This window comes from Musa acuminata, chromosome BXJ1-10 (genome assembly GCF_036884655.1).
Source record: "Musa acuminata AAA Group cultivar baxijiao chromosome BXJ1-10, Cavendish_Baxijiao_AAA, whole genome shotgun sequence".
Taxonomy (NCBI): Eukaryota; Viridiplantae; Streptophyta; class Magnoliopsida; order Zingiberales; family Musaceae; genus Musa; species Musa acuminata.
In genome coordinates, this window is record NC_088336.1 from 22,618,706 (window position 1) to 22,636,029 (window position 17,324).

Here is a 17,324-nt window from a genome sequence, read left to right on the forward strand (position 1 = left end):
CTCCACCGAAATCTCTCCTAAATCTCTGTCTGCTTGAAACTTCCTGTAGTCTGAGATCATCCCCATAGATTCGGCTCGATCCTGCAGAGAGACCATTATGTACGCTCGTGTACGTGTTGACCTCACAACTCAATTTTCTCACTGTCGGGCGCCCAAAGCTTTCCATGACCACTTAAATTAGAACCAACTTGGTGGAGAGAGAGAGAGAGAGAGAGAGAGAGAGAGAGAGAGAGAGAGAGAGAAGTGAAACCCAAATAAGCCCACTAATGTGGCCCAATAACATTTAAAGAGCAGTTTACAGGTTATAAAGGAAGAAATACCCTAAAAATAACATGAAGAATCTAAATCATATCAGATGATGATCAATGTTATTGGAAATCCTAAGCATGTTGTGAACATAAGTGTAGCTCATGATTTAGGTCAAGTCGACTTACATTGATTGTTGAGGCTCTAACTTGTTAAGCTATAAGTAAATACAAATATCATCATAGAAAGTTAGTCATGTTCTACACAAAATGTGGATCTACACATATTTTTGTGTCACAAAATGTCTTTAGCTGTTCCATTGCATGGTGACATTGTCCCCTCTCCATGTTGATTGCTTCCTCCATCATTGAGTCCACTTATGTCTCATGAGTCTAAGGTCTTTGCTTTGTCCAAGTCAATCCCCTTTCTTTTTAGATGATCATGACACCACTGGCTGTGTCATGCAATAGGAATATGAAATATTTGGCCTCTAAACAATGGCTTAATCATGTATGTGCCCTTTGACTTATTCCTAAAATTGGGGATGGATTATGATAGGATAATGATGACCTTTGGCCTCCTTCCATGTCAAAAGACCAAAACTTCCATTTGCCTAACGATCACCCAAAGATTCAAAGATAATTAATTCCAGCAAGAAGAAAAGAAAGGAACTTTTTTTACTTGATGTTTGTACTGATATTGGTGCAGATAGTTGCTCATCATTGTGAATCTTTTGCTGTTTAGTTCACCAACAACCCTATTTTGCCTTGAACTAATCAAAACCTTTTCTTCCAAGTTAGGCTTAACCACTGACCTCTCTTACTCCTAATCAATCCCTTTTCTTCATCATCCAGGTTTAGCCCCAACTCCATTTTTCTTCTCTACAAACATTCAAAGGAAGCAGGCAACAACTGTTGAAGAAAAAGATTTATGTTCCTTTCTTTCCTTGCACTGTCTTCTTTGTCAACTTCTCTCAAAGTCTTGTATGATTTGGCAGCTTAACCCAACAAAAGGGCAATTGATTCTGCAAGAATACATACAAACCCAGAGTCATTGATTGGGCAACAGTTCATCCACACAACCTCATGTTTTGACCCCAAGAAAACAAATGAACAGAACTCAAACTTCCAAGATTTGGCTGATCTGAGTAGCTCACTGTGAAGGTTTAGCTTTGACTCTGGTCCTTTTTCACTGCAGAGACAAAGTAATTCTATAAGCTGATGCTTATATTGGATATCTTGAGAAGGGAGATCAATGAACAAAACTCACATGAGTAGCCATGACTATAGCCTTTGGAAATCAGTGGTCTCAGTTGACCTATTCATTGATTTATTTTTATTGAAATTGGCATGAGACTTTAAGCTCATTTATTTATTTATTGGTCTATCTAAATGAATCAGTAGAGATGAACTAGGAAAAAGAAGTGAAAAGAATTGAAGTGTATATATACTACACATAGTGACCAGAAAACTTTGAAAATCAAATATTTTCTCTTTTTGTTTATTGAGGGTTGTTTTTTTTTTTTTTTTTGTTGATGGGTGGATCAATCTAACCTTAGTACTTATTTTTAAAATTATTATTAGAATCAATTTATGTTGCAAGCATTCATCCATCGTGAAATCCTTACGATCTTACACTTGTACATGATTATTCAAATTAGTCTTTCTTTATCGTATCAAATGTTAATATTTACTCTTAAAGATATTCTTTAAATTCTTCCTCAAAATTATCGTCGATATTAAATTAACAAAGACATATATCATGAAAAATAAAACGATAATTGCTCATGTTTAGATGGATCAAATAGACTATCACATCTACAAATACAAGGCTAATAAATCTTTATCTTCTTTGCAAAAGTCTTCTCTCCTCCTTTGTGTTGTTGCTTCCTTACCCACCTAAACTGCATTAAGAAGCCACAAAGTTGGGCCACTTGACCTAATTGGCTTCCCACCCAACATGTGCATTAAATGTATAATCAATCCCACATTTCAGTCCCTCATAATGTTTGGTCCCATGACAGCTCCTGTGCATGGATATTCCTTGGACATAAGATCCCCCACCATTGGTCCAAATTGAAATAACATAATTGGATACCTCCCTAGCTAGAGTATGTGGTTTTAAACGAGGAGGATCATCTAGTATTTGCTCAACAGAGATGAGTTTTTCTCACATCGAGAACAACGTGGATATGTTTTGGGACCCATGCGCACCTGATATTTTTGTGTAGCTATGGATGATGAGATAATGATGGTAATGGTCCCAACCACATTTTGTTACTTCAAAATAAGATTGAATGATAATTATGATTACGACGACGATGATGTCAATGATAATGATGATAATACGAAGGCATAACAAGATTTTATAAGAAAAAAAAAAAGTCATTCTCGTTATTCTTAAAAATAAAGTTTCATAAAATATCAGATTGTGTAATAAAAATTATTTATCGTGCTATATGAATATCTATAAGAAGTTGCATACAAATATATGTTTCTAAACATCACAAAATTAGTCTACAAGGTGATCATTATTGTATAAAGTATTTCAAAAATAGATTGTAAAGACGTTAATTATTAGAAATTAAGTTATATAGTCTAATCAAAGTAGTCGATAATAAAAATATTATTATTATTATTAATTATTTAGTATAATTTTATTTCAATAACACTCAAAGGCATAATTATTAATATCCGATAGAGTCTTAGATCATTGGTTGAACCCACAAATCAACTGATAAAATCATAAATTTAATAAAATAAAAAACTTAAATATATTTTATAATAGATAAAGAAAAAAATATCTAAGTGTTCCGTAAATCGATTAAGGTATGATTTTCATTTTATTATCAGATTAGTCCAATGAGATCCAATTTTTATCATGTCTTAAAATTTCCTGTTATCAGATCAAGTGCTCCATTTTTATCATATATATATATATATATATATATATATATATATATATATATATATATATATATATATATATATATATATATTTGTGCTTGGAATCCAATGCAACAAAGCAGGTCATTAATCCAACATCAGGTGGGGTAAACCGGCAGCCGGTCCGGTCCGGCTCCCACGTGGGAACGCCCACTCAGCAATTAACGTGCGACTTGATACCCTAACTCCCAATCTTCCCCTTATCCCGCCCTCTCCTCTCACCTCCCCCTCTCCATCACCACTTTCTCCTCATATAAAAGGGTGCAAATATCAGAGTAGACGGAGATCCCTTCCTTACACCAAACAGCTAGAATAACCAATCACTAGATGAAACGTCGGTAAAAATAGGGTAAAGAACGGTCGTTAATTCAAGATAGGTGGTGGTCTCACTCTTCTCCGTTCCTTATTCCATCATCCTCCCGTTTCCTCCTCTGTTTTCTTCTTCGCGTGTACTTTCTACTTTGATGTAGACGAGGGTGGAATCTCTCTGTTTCCTTGGACTTGGTTTACTTATTTGGCGTTGCTACACGGGGGGGTGTTGCCGCGAGGATGGGGAGCTGTTCAGTGGTGGAGGTGGACGATGATGAGTATGCCAAGCTCATCAGGAGGATGAACCCCCCAAGGTAGCTTGCAGCATCGATTCTTTCTTTTCCACTTCCTCTTCCTCTTCCAGTTTGGTTGGATTTGTTCTTTGGAGCACAATTTTAGCTGAGACTAGCAGAATTCAGCGTTTTCCTGTTGTTTCTTATTCTGTTCGAATGATCTCTTCTTTGGATTTGCTGTGTTGCATGGATTGGCGCCTGACTGTGTTTTCGCTTCTGAAGTGCTTGTCTTCAGCTGAGATCTGCAGCTTAAAGATCTTCCGTGTTCTGGCTTTTGGCTTGCATGCTTTGTTTTGTTGACAAGTACTTTCTGGAGTGTTTTGAGATTGTAGTAATCGAATAAGAGTTTTTGCATCTGACAATCATCGAGCAGATTTGTCACTCTGGTCTTCCTCTTCTTCTTTTTCCTATCCATGTTATGATTCATAGATCACTTGTTGGATCTTGGTTGTTTGAAATCAGGACCTATTTGGGTTTTCTCTTTTCCAGGATGTTCTGTTCAATCTACTGATTCATGATTAGGAGGAATTCCAATATTTCTGGTGCTTTAATAATACTATTTAGATTTATCATGTTCCTTCTTTTCCCATTTGTCTCTTCTCAGTCTTTTCCCCTCAAAAACTAGATGTGCTGATGAACTCCTCCTCCTCCTCCTCAAAGTCACATCTGATCTTATGGTTTTGGGTGCAGGGTTGTGATAGATAATGATGCTTGTGATAACGCTACTGTCATCAGAGTAAGTATCCAGCTCTTTTCATGCAACAAAGCCATTATCCTGCTGCGCATGTTACATCTGCAAAAGCTTTAAGCTCTCTCTCTCTCTCTCTCCTTTAAGGTGGATAGCATAAAAAAGCATGGGATTCTACTAGAGGTAATTCAAGTCCTTACTGATCTGGACCTTATAATCACAAAGGCTTACATTTCTTCAGATGGAAGTTGGTTTATGGATGGTAATCTCTCACAGAAAACTAATCCTCTTTTGAGAAGAAACTATGCTGAGTTTGATCTTTGTTTGTACGGCTTCAGTATTTAATGTAACTGATAGAAATGGGAATAAAGTACGAGACAAAGAGATAATCTCCTGCATACAAAATGTAAGCTTTTACTGTTAGGATTCCAGCTATTAACATGGCATTTTCATCTTCTTTGTTGTGCTTAATACAACATTATGTCTACAGTCGCTCGGATCAGATGCTTGCTTCTTCCCTAGAATTGGGAATTCAGTGGATATTGTGCCCTCAAAGGAGCACACCTTCATCGAGATGACCGGCACCGACAGGCCCGGCTTGCTATCGGAAATATGTGCCGTGCTAGCGAACCGAAACTGTAGCGTGGCCAAAGCTGAGCTATGGACGCACAACACCAGAGTTGCAGCGGTGGTACTCGTTACCGAGGAGTCCACCGGCGCAGCGGTCGAGGACCCTGAGCGGCTCTCCACCATCAAGGAGCTCCTCTGCAATGTTCTTCGAGGCGATAACGATTCGAGGATGGGTAGGATGACGGTCTCCAAGGATCGCACCCACACCGAGAGGAGGTTGCATCAGATGATGTTCGGCGACCGGGACTACGAGAGCACGGTTGTGGGAGCCGGCGACGAAAAGCCCAGGCCTCAGGTTGCCGTGATGGACTGCGCCGAGAAGGATTACTCTGTGGTCATTCTGAGGTCAAGAGACCGGCCGAAGCTTCTGTTCGACACCGTGTGCACGCTTACGGACATGCAGTACGTCGTGTTTCATGGCACGGTTGACACGAGAGACGACGAAGCTTATCAGGTAGGACAGGATCGCACCATTGCAGAGCTTTCTCCCTGTCATTTGATGGACGCTAAGCATCGGTAGCCTTGTGACCTCAGGAATACTACATCAGACATGTCGATGGGTGCCCCATAAACTCTGAGGCGGAGCGACAGCGCGTGATCAAGTGCCTCGAGGCAGCCATCGAGAGACGAACTACAGAGGTATCCATCACTCGATCCCAGCCATTACGAACTGCTCATGATCTCCGTCTCGCTATTTCAAGTACCATTGTTCGGTCGAACCCAGGGGTTGGAGCTGGTGCTGAGGACAGAAGACAGACCTGGTCTGCTTTCAGACGTGACGAGGGTTTTCCGAGAGAATGGCTTGACGATCAGAAGAGCAGAGATTTCGACACAGGGAGGGAAAGCATCGGATACGTTCTACCTCTCGGAGATGTCGGGCAAACCTGTGGAAGCCAAGACGATCGATTCGATATGTCGGCAGCTCGGGGAGATGGTGGTGAGGGTGAAGCAGAGTCCTCCTCTTCTCGCTCCGAAGCCTCCTGAGGTTGCCGGTGCCACCAGCTTCCTCTTCGGTAATCTCCTCAAAGCTTCCTTGCAGAGCTTCAGGTTGGTCAGATCCCACTCCTGATCACCGCTCGTAGAAAGATCTGACGACAGTATACACATCACCCAGTCTGTAAAGAACATGTACAAATGTAGATTTACTGAAGCTTAATCTGTCCATTGCTCTTACAATTCATGTGGCTTCTTCTATGTTGATTCGTCTTGAAGTAGCAGGAAGAAATCTCTAACCAAATAATAAAAGCAGTGAAGGGTCGGTCTACAGATTAATCATACGATTCACTCTTCCCAGAGTAATGACTAGAGCTTCAGTAAATAGATTCCAAATCCAAGTTTCTATATTACGGTCAATGGGTGGGTCAGGCCGGGCTACATGGCCCACATTTACTTGGACCCACAAAGCCCAAATCAACTGCAGTACAAATCACGAAGCTCCAAGTGGGATTTTAGCTGTCTTAAACTTTATGATGCCTTGATCCTGATGATATGATTAAGCTTTACAATCTATTCTTCAAGAGAAGAAAAGACATGATTCAGTTGCATTTATGTGTCTGATCAACTCCTCAAGGGATGACAAAGAGTGGTATGTTTTGATGCAAGGCTCAGTATTCCACACTCTGATGTTGCCACTGCATGGAGAACTCTGAGTAGGTCCCTCTGCATTATGCCATTACTTTAACACAGGTTAAGAAAGTTCACTACATCATGCGAAGTTAGGAACGATTCAGCATGCAAAAGAAGTCTGCTTTCCCATAGTTTAGTTCATTCTGGTGTAGGCGCTATTCTACTCCGCTGCTTTAACTCGAAGTAGGTGTACTTTCTTCAAAAGACATGCAATGTGTCACTCTTCCTCATTATCTAATCTTGATGTTTTCTTGGTGATCAAAATTCTTTTTCTTCCTCGAGGAGGCCTGTTGAACTTAAATCGCTAATTTGAGGAGATCAATTTATCGTGTTTAATTATGCGGAACGACGTCTAGTAACCTTTGTATCGGTGGAAGGAAACTTGAAAGATTTATTCTACGGGATATTTTTTGGGACTTTGAATTATCTAAGATCGACACATGGCTTGTCGATTTGATAAGGTCTCATGGTTCTTGGCATTATAAAAATGTGCATGGGACTTCCTGCGGGGTGCATAAAGTTTCCGGGAGCTCATCTGAATCATCATGAATCCCGGCTTTTAGTATCTGATAGGATCTCTTGACTTTTAGGTCATCAGCAAGGATTGGCCTCTTCGGTGGCTTTTCCGACTTTTAAGTATGCAGTGACCATCCCTGATTGATCTCTCTCTCTCTCTGCTTTCCTCCTGTGGGCATCAACATCAGCCTGCCCAAGCTCGATCTATACACCATTATTTTTCTTTCTGAAAGCTCAAATTGTTTGCACAAACATGTTTCCTTGGTTTGGGGTCTTCTCCGATCAACACCGTTAGAACCCTCATCTCTCCTTTCACTATGAGATATAACTCCTGTCATGGGATCCACATTCTGACACAAGGTCAACTTTCGAACTCCATCTACTGTTTGGTTTCAGTGGAGAGTAGTAGGTGTTGAAAGATGAGGCGACTTTCGTAGCATGGAAGACTACAGAGGTTCTGAAGAATTAGAATTGTTAGAGGAGGACCCGAAAGTGAAGATGAAAGACCATAGAAACTCCTACTCTCGGTCTCTTCATGTTGTCGATACTGACTTGGTCTCCTGCTTAGTTTTTGGATCATGGCGTGGAGCCTAAGGAAGGAGAAGGAAGCCTAATACAGGAGAGGGTAAAAGCGAACCCACAGCCTAACATGCCACAAAGTTGTGGCTCAGAATGGTGGTGACTAAAGCAGAACACTACTGTTTTGCTTCCCACTGCTGAAGGCAAAGTAAAAGGATTTCCCCACCCAGTAATTAGATATCGAATTTTACAGGAGCTCAGTGGAAAGCACAAGTGATCTGTCAACAGTCGAAGGAAAACGACCGCTTTCTATATATACTGACCGGTACAAGGCTCCCCACCCAATTGTAACGAAGCAATTCCGATGGCGGCTGTCCTGAAGCTCCTCTCCGCTGCACTCTTCCTGCATCTCCTCGCGACAGGTACGTGCCCTCCCTCTTCCCATCTCGAGGTGCTGCTTTTTTGAGGACCCATAGGTGATCCTTGTTCTCGTCCTGTGTGTTGGGATCTTTGACAGTGGCGAGCCAGCGGTGCGATCTGTCGAGCGTTCAGGTGCAGCAGACCAACACGGGGCGGAAGGTCGGCTACGACCCGGTGTTCCAGGTGGAGGTGAAGAACCTGTGCCGCTGCACCATCACCAACGTGTTCCTGCGGTCGGAAGGCTTCGCCAGCTCCGCCACGGTCGACCCCAAGTTGTTCCGGCGCGAGGGCACCGGCTACCTCGTCAACGACGGGAAGGGCATCCCCAGCTCGCTCTCTGTCAAGTTCCGGTACGCATGGGACAGGGCCTTCAGGATGTCGCCTGCAAGCTTGCAAGTGAACTGCTGGTGAGACAATGGGGCGATTCCGGCCGTGCCAGTAGCCGAAGATGCAAAGAAGACAACGGCTGCAATATGAACCCTGTGAATAACTACCCTGAACTACTCTTAAGCAGCCTGCAGTATGAACATACCAGTCTGATCTGTATGCAAGTGTTATGTATCTGCTTCAAGAGTCTGACGATCTGTATACCAATCACAACATGTTACGAGTTTGAAGGATCCTACCGCCACCTTGTACCCTTTGGATTAGGGTTCCATTCATAAGTACTGCTTGTCATGCTCTTCCTTCCTTTCAGCACTGCTAAGATTGCCAACAGTATATATACATATATATATGGCCATCACAAAAGATGACAATTGTTTGTCTGAGATGGGTAGCGTGCTTTGTAGTCGATATTCATATTCTAGTGTTACTTAGCTACTTGTAAACCAATCTGGTCACATCAAGCCAGGATGCTTTGGAGGAGGGCAGATGACACTTATCCTCTGCATCAAAAAGGGGTGCATGGACAAGAAAATCATTTCATAATTTGAGTTATGAATTATATTTATGTCAATGGTTTAAGGATTAAGAACAATTTTTTTTGGAGATTTATTTAGGATTCCTTTTGCAAAAAAAAGGAATCAGAGTACAGGAGGGTATGGTGCTGCCCAAGCTCTGGAAGAAAGGGAATAGTAGGCTTTTGTTGAGTCACTATTAATACTGAAATATCTAGCAGAAGAATATATTCTGGTGCTATATTCAACCTAACCATTTGCTTGTAATATCAGTATAATGAACAAAAGAATACCAAAGTGGATGCTGTACGTAATTGATGCATGTATGATATTACTCTTATGTGTGCAGGAGTTACCATATGGCAAGTCAATATCTTAAAAGGACTTCAGAATTGGATAATGACTTACTTTAAGGAAGCTACAAGTCTCCTTATCCACAAATAAAAGTGACCAACTGGGATGCTCAAAAAATTGTGTCTACAGGTGTTGCCTCTGAAACCCTATTTTCTTCTGATGCTTCTTGCATTAGAGGAAAGACGATAAGGCAAGAAGTAGGAGAAACAAAAGTTGGAATATGAAACAACAAGGACTAAATGCTATGAATCCTCTTAGTATAGAGAAATCCAAATATTTTGGCGAAAATTTGATATTTTACCTGAGTCTCCGAGAGATCCAATGCTTCATAACGTACAGATACTCTGCCTCAGAACTGCATGGTACCAAGAAATCTCCAAGTCAATGCCAAGCAGAAATATAGTTTCAACCATGGTGTTTGTAACCAACAATCAGTCTACAAAAGCAACTTAATTCTTCAGCGATATTGTCCAAAGTATTTCCTGCCTACTAGTAAGACATCCAGAAAGTAATGTGTTCAGTTTCAGCAGCATAGCATTCTATTAAGGAACAAAGATGCTTAAAAGGTATAGCCATGTAAGCCTTCGAATCATTCTGCCCAAAACCAATCTTCAGGATATTAAAAGCTGCTTAACATCATGAACAGGCTTCCAACTTATCTGATCCACAGCTGCATTTTGATAGTCGCCAAATTAGATCTAGCAATAGAGTGTACTCTCCTTTTGAAAAGAAACTTTTTCTTTTTTCTAAATAAATGCAGCAATAGATCTCTGTCAACATGACAGATCTGCTCATGTCAAATTTGACAATTTGTGACCGACCGACTTTGTGCATAAGCTACTAAATGCAAGCTGGAAAGAGTTTTGGATCTCCTCCACAGAAGAGCAGCCAACGTTAACCTTATATCACCTGGAGTTCAGGTCCAGCTCACCAGCTTCTCGCCATTCACCTTGTGCTCTGGTGTCTACATTCTCAGTTCCGTTCTCATCATTCAAAAAATCCTGTGATGGCTCTTCATCCTCTCTTTGAGCGCTTCCCCACCCATGAATTTCGTCCATGTTACCTCCCTGTTCCTGCCCCATATCATGGCCAGAACCCTCGTCACCGAGGCATGTAGCAGTACTAGCCCTCATCGGGGCACGAACATACATTTCTGCATGGACCTGAGCCTCTGCTCGAGCATGTTCAGCCTGAGCCATTGCCATCCGCATTTTGGCCTCTGCGGCTTCCCTACCAGCCTTCTCTCTAGATTCCATTTCTGCTCTTATTTCCAGCAAAGCTTGCTTCTCTTCTTGCATTAAAGCCTGCTCTATCATAAGCCTCTCCTCTGACCTGAATTCTCCTTGTGCTCTCTTCCGTGACAATATGTTGAAAGCAAGGACTTGTTTCTCAAATGTAGTCGTGAACTCTGCAATCTTTGTGAGAATGTTTTGGTCCCATTGCTGGAGTCGTGAAATAATATGACCAAGGGTATCACCATCGAGGATTCTGTCATCTTCTTCAGCTTCATAATCGGAAACCACATGGTAAGGCAGCAGCCTGAAAAGTCAGAAGCAAATGATGAAATGAACCCTTTTAAGTTTTAATGGTCTTCATAATCAATTAATCTTAAGTTTTGTGATTTCCACATGATAAGCAATACACTACTGCATGGAATGATCCACAATGACAAAAAAGCTAAGCAGTAAAGCTACAGGAAGATGTGACAAGGAGACAAGTAGCACACAGGTACAATGAACTCCTTGCAGCTATGCAAAGTTAATTATTTTAAGTCAGTTTAACCACACTATGTATTGAAGCAATATAAATAAGTCATAACAGCACATTTCAGGGTAAGACAGTGATCTGATCTGCTAAAGACATGCTCATGGCGAAGACCATTAAAAAGAACTTTCCATGACATGAAAGTTCCAATTTATCCAGTCACGCAGTTTTCTAGACAGAATGCCATAAATCACTCCATAAAAAAAAGTACAATAAATTAGTTGAATAGAAGTATGATTGAAAATGAGAAACTAATAAAGTGCAAGAATGTAAGTCACATGCAAGCATAATGAATTCCAAATCTTTCTAACAGTAGTTACAAACACAAAGCAATCCTTCTAGACTTCCAAGTACAAAAAAAAATCACTGTAAACCTGTGCAGATAGTAATGCAACCATCAACGATGAGAAATTAATTCACAATAAATTACTTGATCAACTTTTTGTCTTGCCATGTATACTTTCCGATATATAGTTATTCTAATTCTTGATCGTCCTCTAGTTAAGGATTATAGTTTTATATAATGATAATGGAACTCTTCTAGGACAGACCATTATGTGCCATATAGCAGTTGAGACTATAGTATAGATCCCACATCGACCAATATAACCAATCACATCGCTGATGGTTTATTGGTACATTGTCTGTAAGGTACAAGGCCCCTTGCCCGTTACCAAGCAGATATTTACAAACCAGAAATGCCTCAAGATAATTGATACAACATATCTTTTTCTTCTATCATCATCCTGAATTCTTTGACCAACTACCTGGTGATGGAACAACCAAATTTATTCTCGGTTTAGAATGATGCTAATGTGATTTCTATCAAAATCAAGATCAAGCTCAAAATTTATGGACAAATTTCACAAAGCAGCAAGGCAGAATTGCTTACTTTCCCCTGAAGCCTCTTTCACTTGTGAAGGTTTTGTACTGACTAAAGCACAAAGCAATTTTGTCATGTCAAAGTTGAAGTGGAACAAGCGTAAATGCACTCTAGTTCTCAATACTATACTTCAATCTTACCATTAAATCCTTAAGTCCATAATTCATGATGAAATCCTTTAGTTGTCTCCATGAAGAGTGACCATTAGATTAAATACATTGAACTTAATCAGCAAGCCTTTATTCCAAATAGGCATAGCATAAGGTGAAGTTATATTTGCAAAAAGAAAAATGTTTTACCATTTGCAATCAATCACATAAGAAACTTTTCTATTTGTCAAACATGCAGTATGGTCTCATGAATCTAAGGGAAAACAACTTTGTCGAGGAGGCGAACCTAGATTCATGTGCACCTTTGCCTAAAACCTTGGACTGTGGTCAACAGTTCACTGAGCCATCTAGCATGATGCCTGGAACACTTCAGGTTTAAATATGCTACTTGACCTTAGACAATTAAACTGCATTGGTATATAATCGTTTTCCATAAATCAAAAAGAACTTCTTGTTATAGTATAGTGTACTGAAAAAAGTATCATTTTAGTCGCCAGCCATCCATTCGAATAACAGGAACATGTGGATGATGTCACCTCTTCAACATATATGTGATAACGTAAATAAGTTACTCAACAAGATTGGAAAAAGAAATAGGGAATGAAAGAAACCAAAACATTTTTTTATATTATTGTGTAGCCTCTTATTAAGTACATATATTCTTATTAACCATCATATACATAGGCATATTTTTGGGCATCGATCATCAAAGGCTTATGCTACTCTCGATGAAATCATGAGCATGGAGATTTTTATGTTTTTCTTCACACTTTTTCCTCATGGAACTTGCAGCCTAGAACCGGTTGACCATTTTGATGAAATTATTGAGAGAATTCATGTGAAGAGGAATGATATCTGTTACAGAACAAAGTTTGTTGATCTGAAGGTGCAACTAATAAGAAAACTAGCAAAACTGAAATGTAGAATATAGGAAAAGAAAATTGAAGCTCCTAGTAGCTACGTGGTAGTACCAAAGATTGTCTATGTTGGTTAGTACAAGAAAAAAATCCCTTTTTCTTTATCGAATTTGGAAAGATATCTACATACAGCACTTTTTTGTCTTGCAATCGGGCTTTCATTGTTCCTTCTGATCTGCCTACCTATCGCAGAACAAGATGCAAATAGTACTGCTAGTTAAGAACAAACCTGGGGATACATTGTGAGTTCACTCTCAGATTCTCGTCCTCTCCTCCCTTTATCCTATCGATCGATCAGACACTAGTTTCCCCAACGTAATTATTTTCTTTACCAACACCAAAATTCTCTTTTTTGAAGAAAAAGGGAAGAGGCAACAAAACCCTAGGATCGCAAGGGAGCTACAGATCTAAGATCCAACCGAAAAAAGAAAAGCCCTAGAAGTGGGGCATACCTGAGCACGGCATCCTCCACGGAGGCGAAGGGGCATTTGAAGTCGGGGTTGCAGACCATCAAGGCGTCCTTCTGCGCCATCTCGACCTCCACGGGGTTCCCGGGCCTCCCGACCCCGACTTCGACGCCCACCGCTGCAGGCCTCGCCGACTGGGGCTGCGGTGGATGGTGGAGAACGGAGGATGGCAATGGTTGTGAAGAGGAAGGCTGCGCCGCTGCCGGCGGCGTAGGGGCCTGGAAGTGTAGGGATCGGATGTTGGAGGGGAAGCGGGAGACGGCCTGCTGCTGCTGTTGTTGACGTTGCAATTGTTGCTGGAGTTGCTGCTGCTGCATGAGGAAGAGCTGTTGCCGGTGCTGCTGGAAGAGGAGCTGCTGCGCCATTGAACCGTTGGCATTGTCGTTGCCTTCTGCCATACTTTCGTCTCTCACGACGCGTGCGGGTTGGGGGTGGCTTGTCTGCCAGTGGCGGAGAGACTACACAGGGTGGGGGGAATGGGATATAGTTGGCAAAGGGACGGTCGTGATTAACGAATCTGGACGGATGGGATTCGGTTGATGGGTGAATTAGCTAACGAGTAAGGATCTTTGCGGGCTAAATGTTGGATTTGTATTCGAAGATTGTTGTTTGTCCACCAATTGAGTTCATGATTGGATTGATTACAATCAATTGATCAGAGATGCATTTAATTAAAAACAAGTACAAAATCCTTTTAATAGTGTTCGTAATGAAGTCAAAAAATATGCTCAAGGTAATTAATTTATCATCAACTAACAACACAGAGAGAAGATCTAACTCATCCTCTGATGGTATGCATCTTTTCCCTGGCCTTTGTTTTGGCCTGGGATTTGGATCCCATTATCCCACCACGCTATTTCTTCCTGATCTCATCAAATTTATCATTGAAATTAGCCTGCAAGAAGAAGTGGAGTCGGTAAGGAATGGGGTTAAGGCTCACAGCTTAAAGATAAAAATTTATGCATGACTGTAGCTTTTGTCTCTTCACCTTGATGGCTTCTAATATTTTGCTGAACTCCAATTTATCCTCTGGTCAAGCATAGGACTGATGTTGTTTTCTTGTGCACGATCTGTAAGAATTTGGAATCACAATCAATCTGAAGAAATTCAAATCGGTACAGCCAGCAAATGTATATCAGCATACTAGAATAAGCTTAGCAATTGTGTCAGTACAGAAGAAGGCACCTACAAGCTCAATAGGATCCACATCATGAACAATCACCACCAACTGTGCCTTGTTCTATTAGCCAACAAATAGAAAGTGTAAAAGTATATACTTGCAACAGTAGAAGAGAGTGGTGATGTTTTTCTGTATATGCTTCTTAGGCATTTGGCAAAAAAAGAAAAATCCAGATTCATTCATTTGATATATGAAGTCAAATGTGAAGATTTAAAACCTGTTCTATGAGATAAGTGACATGATTGAGACTGTACTTAACAACAACAGGCTTGTGCCCTCTTTAGAAGCTTTTCCTTCTTTGCAGCTTTGTCTTCAGCTCGGTACTTAGAAGCACCTTGAACAGGTTTGTAGGTGCAGATACACCTAAAACTCAGCTTCATGGATGGAATGTAAATTATAGCATTCTAAGTCCTGAATCAAACAGCAGACTTTGGTTCAGGGCATTGAAATATACACGCACAAGGAGAAAGTAAAAAACACTAAACAGTAACGCTACCACACATGCAGAGAGGAAACCAGGTAATACATGTATGATTCCAGTTGACACAACAAAATCAAAACACCTTTGCAGTCACAGAAGATCTACCATCAAACCTTATGAGTAGGAAAACTGAGCTAAGAAATCCACATATTCTTTCATAATTATATTCGAATCATAAAGGCACAGTAGTAGTGACAGATCTGGTTGCACTCTTTATTATTTGAGGTCAAAATTTAAATGGATGTAGATCTTATCTCCGATTGCCACTTTGGAACACATTTTAGCTCGCCAACTTAAAAAGAGATAATGCAACAGTGGCTTCCGACACGCCAAATTCTTCATAGATTATGTAAAACATTTACCAAAACAGTCTTGAACAAACAGCAGCACACCATAAGTTTATAAGGTAATTGCATATAAGTTGTATTGCACCAAAAAAAATTGAAACACTATAATTGAAAACAGATAATGGAGGAAAGCGGCGAAGCCCATAACCACACAGGAAGATAAGTCATTAGAAACTGAGTAAAGATTAGATACTTGATGAGAGTACATAAAAAGAAGACATGACTGATAAAATGAGGAATAGCATATCAGGTCATGATGGCAAGTTGTGGTGCTTAACAAGCAGGCTTTGGTTGGAACATTTTCTCAAGAAGGTTATCCCTTAGCATGATTATGGAATGGTGAAACAGAGTTACCTTGTACTTAAAAGGTATGTGTAGTCATTTACATTTTACTTGACAAATTTGGGGAATGAATCATTTGTGATATCCAATCTATACGGAAATAAGAACCTACATTATATGACTGTAATTAGCAAATGAATAACTCAAATACAAGAGTTTTGAAGCTCAGTTCATGTTTGAGAATACTTTTCATGAGAGTATCTTGGTTAAAGAATCCATGTATTTGTTTCTCGAGCATGTTAGATTGGGTATAAGAGAGGCACATGTAGGTTAGAAATTAAACTTTCTTTTACTTAAGCATGTTACAATAATACCTTTTTATTCTCTATTCATCTAAATTTCGGCTAACTGATATTTTCTACTGTCTTCATAAACTTTCAAAAATTCAAGCAAAAAAAAAAAAAAATCAAATTGTGAACAACGAAACGAATCAAGATCGCTGTTTCTCTTTCGTAAATCTACTAATCGAATTAAAAACAGCTAGAAGCAACAGCTGAGAAAAGATTAATAGATAGTACATACCAAGATTCTTGTCCAAAGTTCTGGTAAACTGGTTCAGTGCCGGCGGGACCTAATGCCGCTGCTTGAGGATTCTTCTCTTCCTCCGAATCCGGCAACCTTCAGCCATTTCAGGAACCGGTGCAGGTCCCTCTACGGCGGCAAAGCACCTCCTATCCCAAACTGCTTCGGCCGCTTCTCCTGGCATCCAGAGACCATCACAGCAGTCAGCAGAAAGAGATCACCACCCAGACCAACTGAATAACTTTTTCTCGACAATAACAAAAAGATTACCGCTTTCTTCTTCGCCAAGACTGGCACTCTTCTGCCTCTTTTAGGAGCCTAACAGATGGAACAATTCGTGGTCACGAAACTCCACAACTAATCCCAAAATCCACGAAAACAGTAATCTATCAGAGAAAACCATTGCGCAAAACAAATTCAAAGGCGAACTCAATGAGACAAGAACTCCACGATTCACACGAGAGAGGGAGATTTGGCATACCATTTCTCCCTGTGAATTCCGGTTCGGAGCTTAGGTCAAGCCTTAAAGGTCGAGACTCAAATCTGTTATAAGATAGAAGGAATTGGTTTTTCGGCTTGTGGATTTGTAATACACCAATTTCGATTCGCATTTAATAGAATACTGCAAATCTCGATTTATACTCCCTGGTTGGTAATTGACTTTTTCTTTGGTTCGATGAAGGGAGCGTTCTCTCTAATAACGTTATCAAAAACTCTCCCCGCTAGGTAAATAAGACATGGAGGCAACCTCGACTTCTTTGTTCATCTATTCTCTTACAAGCTTCAGAACAAACCACATTATCGAACCAAAGAAACAAAACAAAACAAAACCAAAGCAAAGCAGAGATGGCATTTGCAAACCAAGA

General features: G+C 40.3%; 3 protein-coding genes across 9 annotated transcripts; 2 read left to right on the forward strand and 1 right to left on the reverse strand.

Moving 5' to 3' along the window:
- The first annotated feature begins 3,587 nt into the window (after positions 1 to 3,587).
- LOC104000676 (ACT domain-containing protein ACR4) lies at positions 3,588 to 6,305 on the forward strand. 2 transcript variants are annotated; one of them, XM_009422778.3, is made up of 7 exons: positions 3,588 to 3,814; positions 4,484 to 4,529; positions 4,629 to 4,743; positions 4,820 to 4,887; positions 4,972 to 5,565; positions 5,646 to 5,750; positions 5,836 to 6,305. In XM_009422778.3, exons 1-7 carry the CDS (start codon positions 3,741 to 3,743, stop codon positions 6,178 to 6,180), a joined length of 1,347 nt encoding a protein of 448 aa, XP_009421053.2. In that variant the 5' UTR covers positions 3,588 to 3,740; the 3' UTR covers positions 6,181 to 6,305. The 2 variants fall into 2 exon arrangements, with proteins under 2 accessions (XP_009421053.2, XP_018675388.2); XM_018819843.2 differs by having other exon boundaries at positions 3,786 to 3,814; positions 4,629 to 4,664; positions 4,758 to 4,887.
- Positions 6,306 to 7,970: 1,665 nt separating this feature from the next.
- On the reverse strand, positions 7,971 to 17,079 carry LOC104000779 (mediator of RNA polymerase II transcription subunit 15-like). Of its 6 annotated transcripts, none has more exons than XM_065086582.1 (8): positions 16,940 to 17,079; positions 16,729 to 16,815; positions 16,459 to 16,635; positions 14,575 to 15,177; positions 13,572 to 14,481; positions 9,747 to 10,984; positions 9,500 to 9,607; positions 7,971 to 8,574 (listed from the first exon to the last, which is right to left on the reverse strand). In XM_065086582.1, the coding sequence occupies exons 5-6, from the start codon at positions 13,982 to 13,984 to the stop codon at positions 10,351 to 10,353; spliced, it is 1,047 nt and encodes a 348-aa protein (XP_064942654.1). In that variant the 5' UTR covers positions 13,985 to 14,481; positions 14,575 to 15,177; positions 16,459 to 16,635; positions 16,729 to 16,815; positions 16,940 to 17,079; the 3' UTR covers positions 7,971 to 8,574; positions 9,500 to 9,607; positions 9,747 to 10,350. The 6 variants fall into 6 exon arrangements, with proteins under 6 accessions (XP_064942654.1, XP_064942652.1, XP_064942651.1 ...); XM_065086580.1 differs by having other exon boundaries at positions 8,725 to 9,607; XM_065086579.1 differs by having other exon boundaries at positions 7,971 to 8,658; positions 8,725 to 9,607.
- LOC135595539 (uncharacterized) lies at positions 8,061 to 8,857 on the forward strand. Its single transcript, XM_065086583.1, has 2 exons — positions 8,061 to 8,194; positions 8,290 to 8,857. The coding sequence occupies exons 1-2, from the start codon at positions 8,137 to 8,139 to the stop codon at positions 8,601 to 8,603; spliced, it is 372 nt and encodes a 123-aa protein (XP_064942655.1). The 5' UTR covers positions 8,061 to 8,136; the 3' UTR covers positions 8,604 to 8,857.
- Positions 17,080 to 17,324: the final 245 nt, after the last annotated feature.

Excerpts from the sequence above, each read along its gene's own strand:
- LOC135595539 (XM_065086583.1), top strand. The coding sequence starts at position 8,137 with ATGGCGGCTGTCCTGAAGCTCCTCTCCGCTGCACTCTTCCTGCATCTC. Across the intron at positions 8,195-8,289 it reads CCTGCATCTCCTCGCGACAG|TGGCGAGCCAGCGGTGCGAT; the intron begins GTACGTGCCCTC and ends GATCTTTGACAG.
- LOC104000779 (XM_065086581.1), bottom strand. The coding sequence starts at position 13,984 with ATGGCAGAAGGCAACGACAATGCCAACGGTTCAATGGCGCAGCAGCTC. Across the intron at positions 10,985-13,571 it reads GTGGAGGATGCCGTGCTCAG|GCTGCTGCCTTACCATGTGG; the intron begins GTATGCCCCACT and ends CTGACTTTTCAG.
- LOC104000676 (XM_009422778.3), top strand. The coding sequence starts at position 3,741 with ATGGGGAGCTGTTCAGTGGTGGAGGTGGACGATGATGAGTATGCCAAG. Across the intron at positions 3,815-4,483 it reads AGGAGGATGAACCCCCCAAG|GGTTGTGATAGATAATGATG; the intron begins GTAGCTTGCAGC and ends TTTTGGGTGCAG. Across the intron at positions 5,751-5,835 it reads TCGAGAGACGAACTACAGAG|GGGTTGGAGCTGGTGCTGAG; the intron begins GTATCCATCACT and ends GGTCGAACCCAG.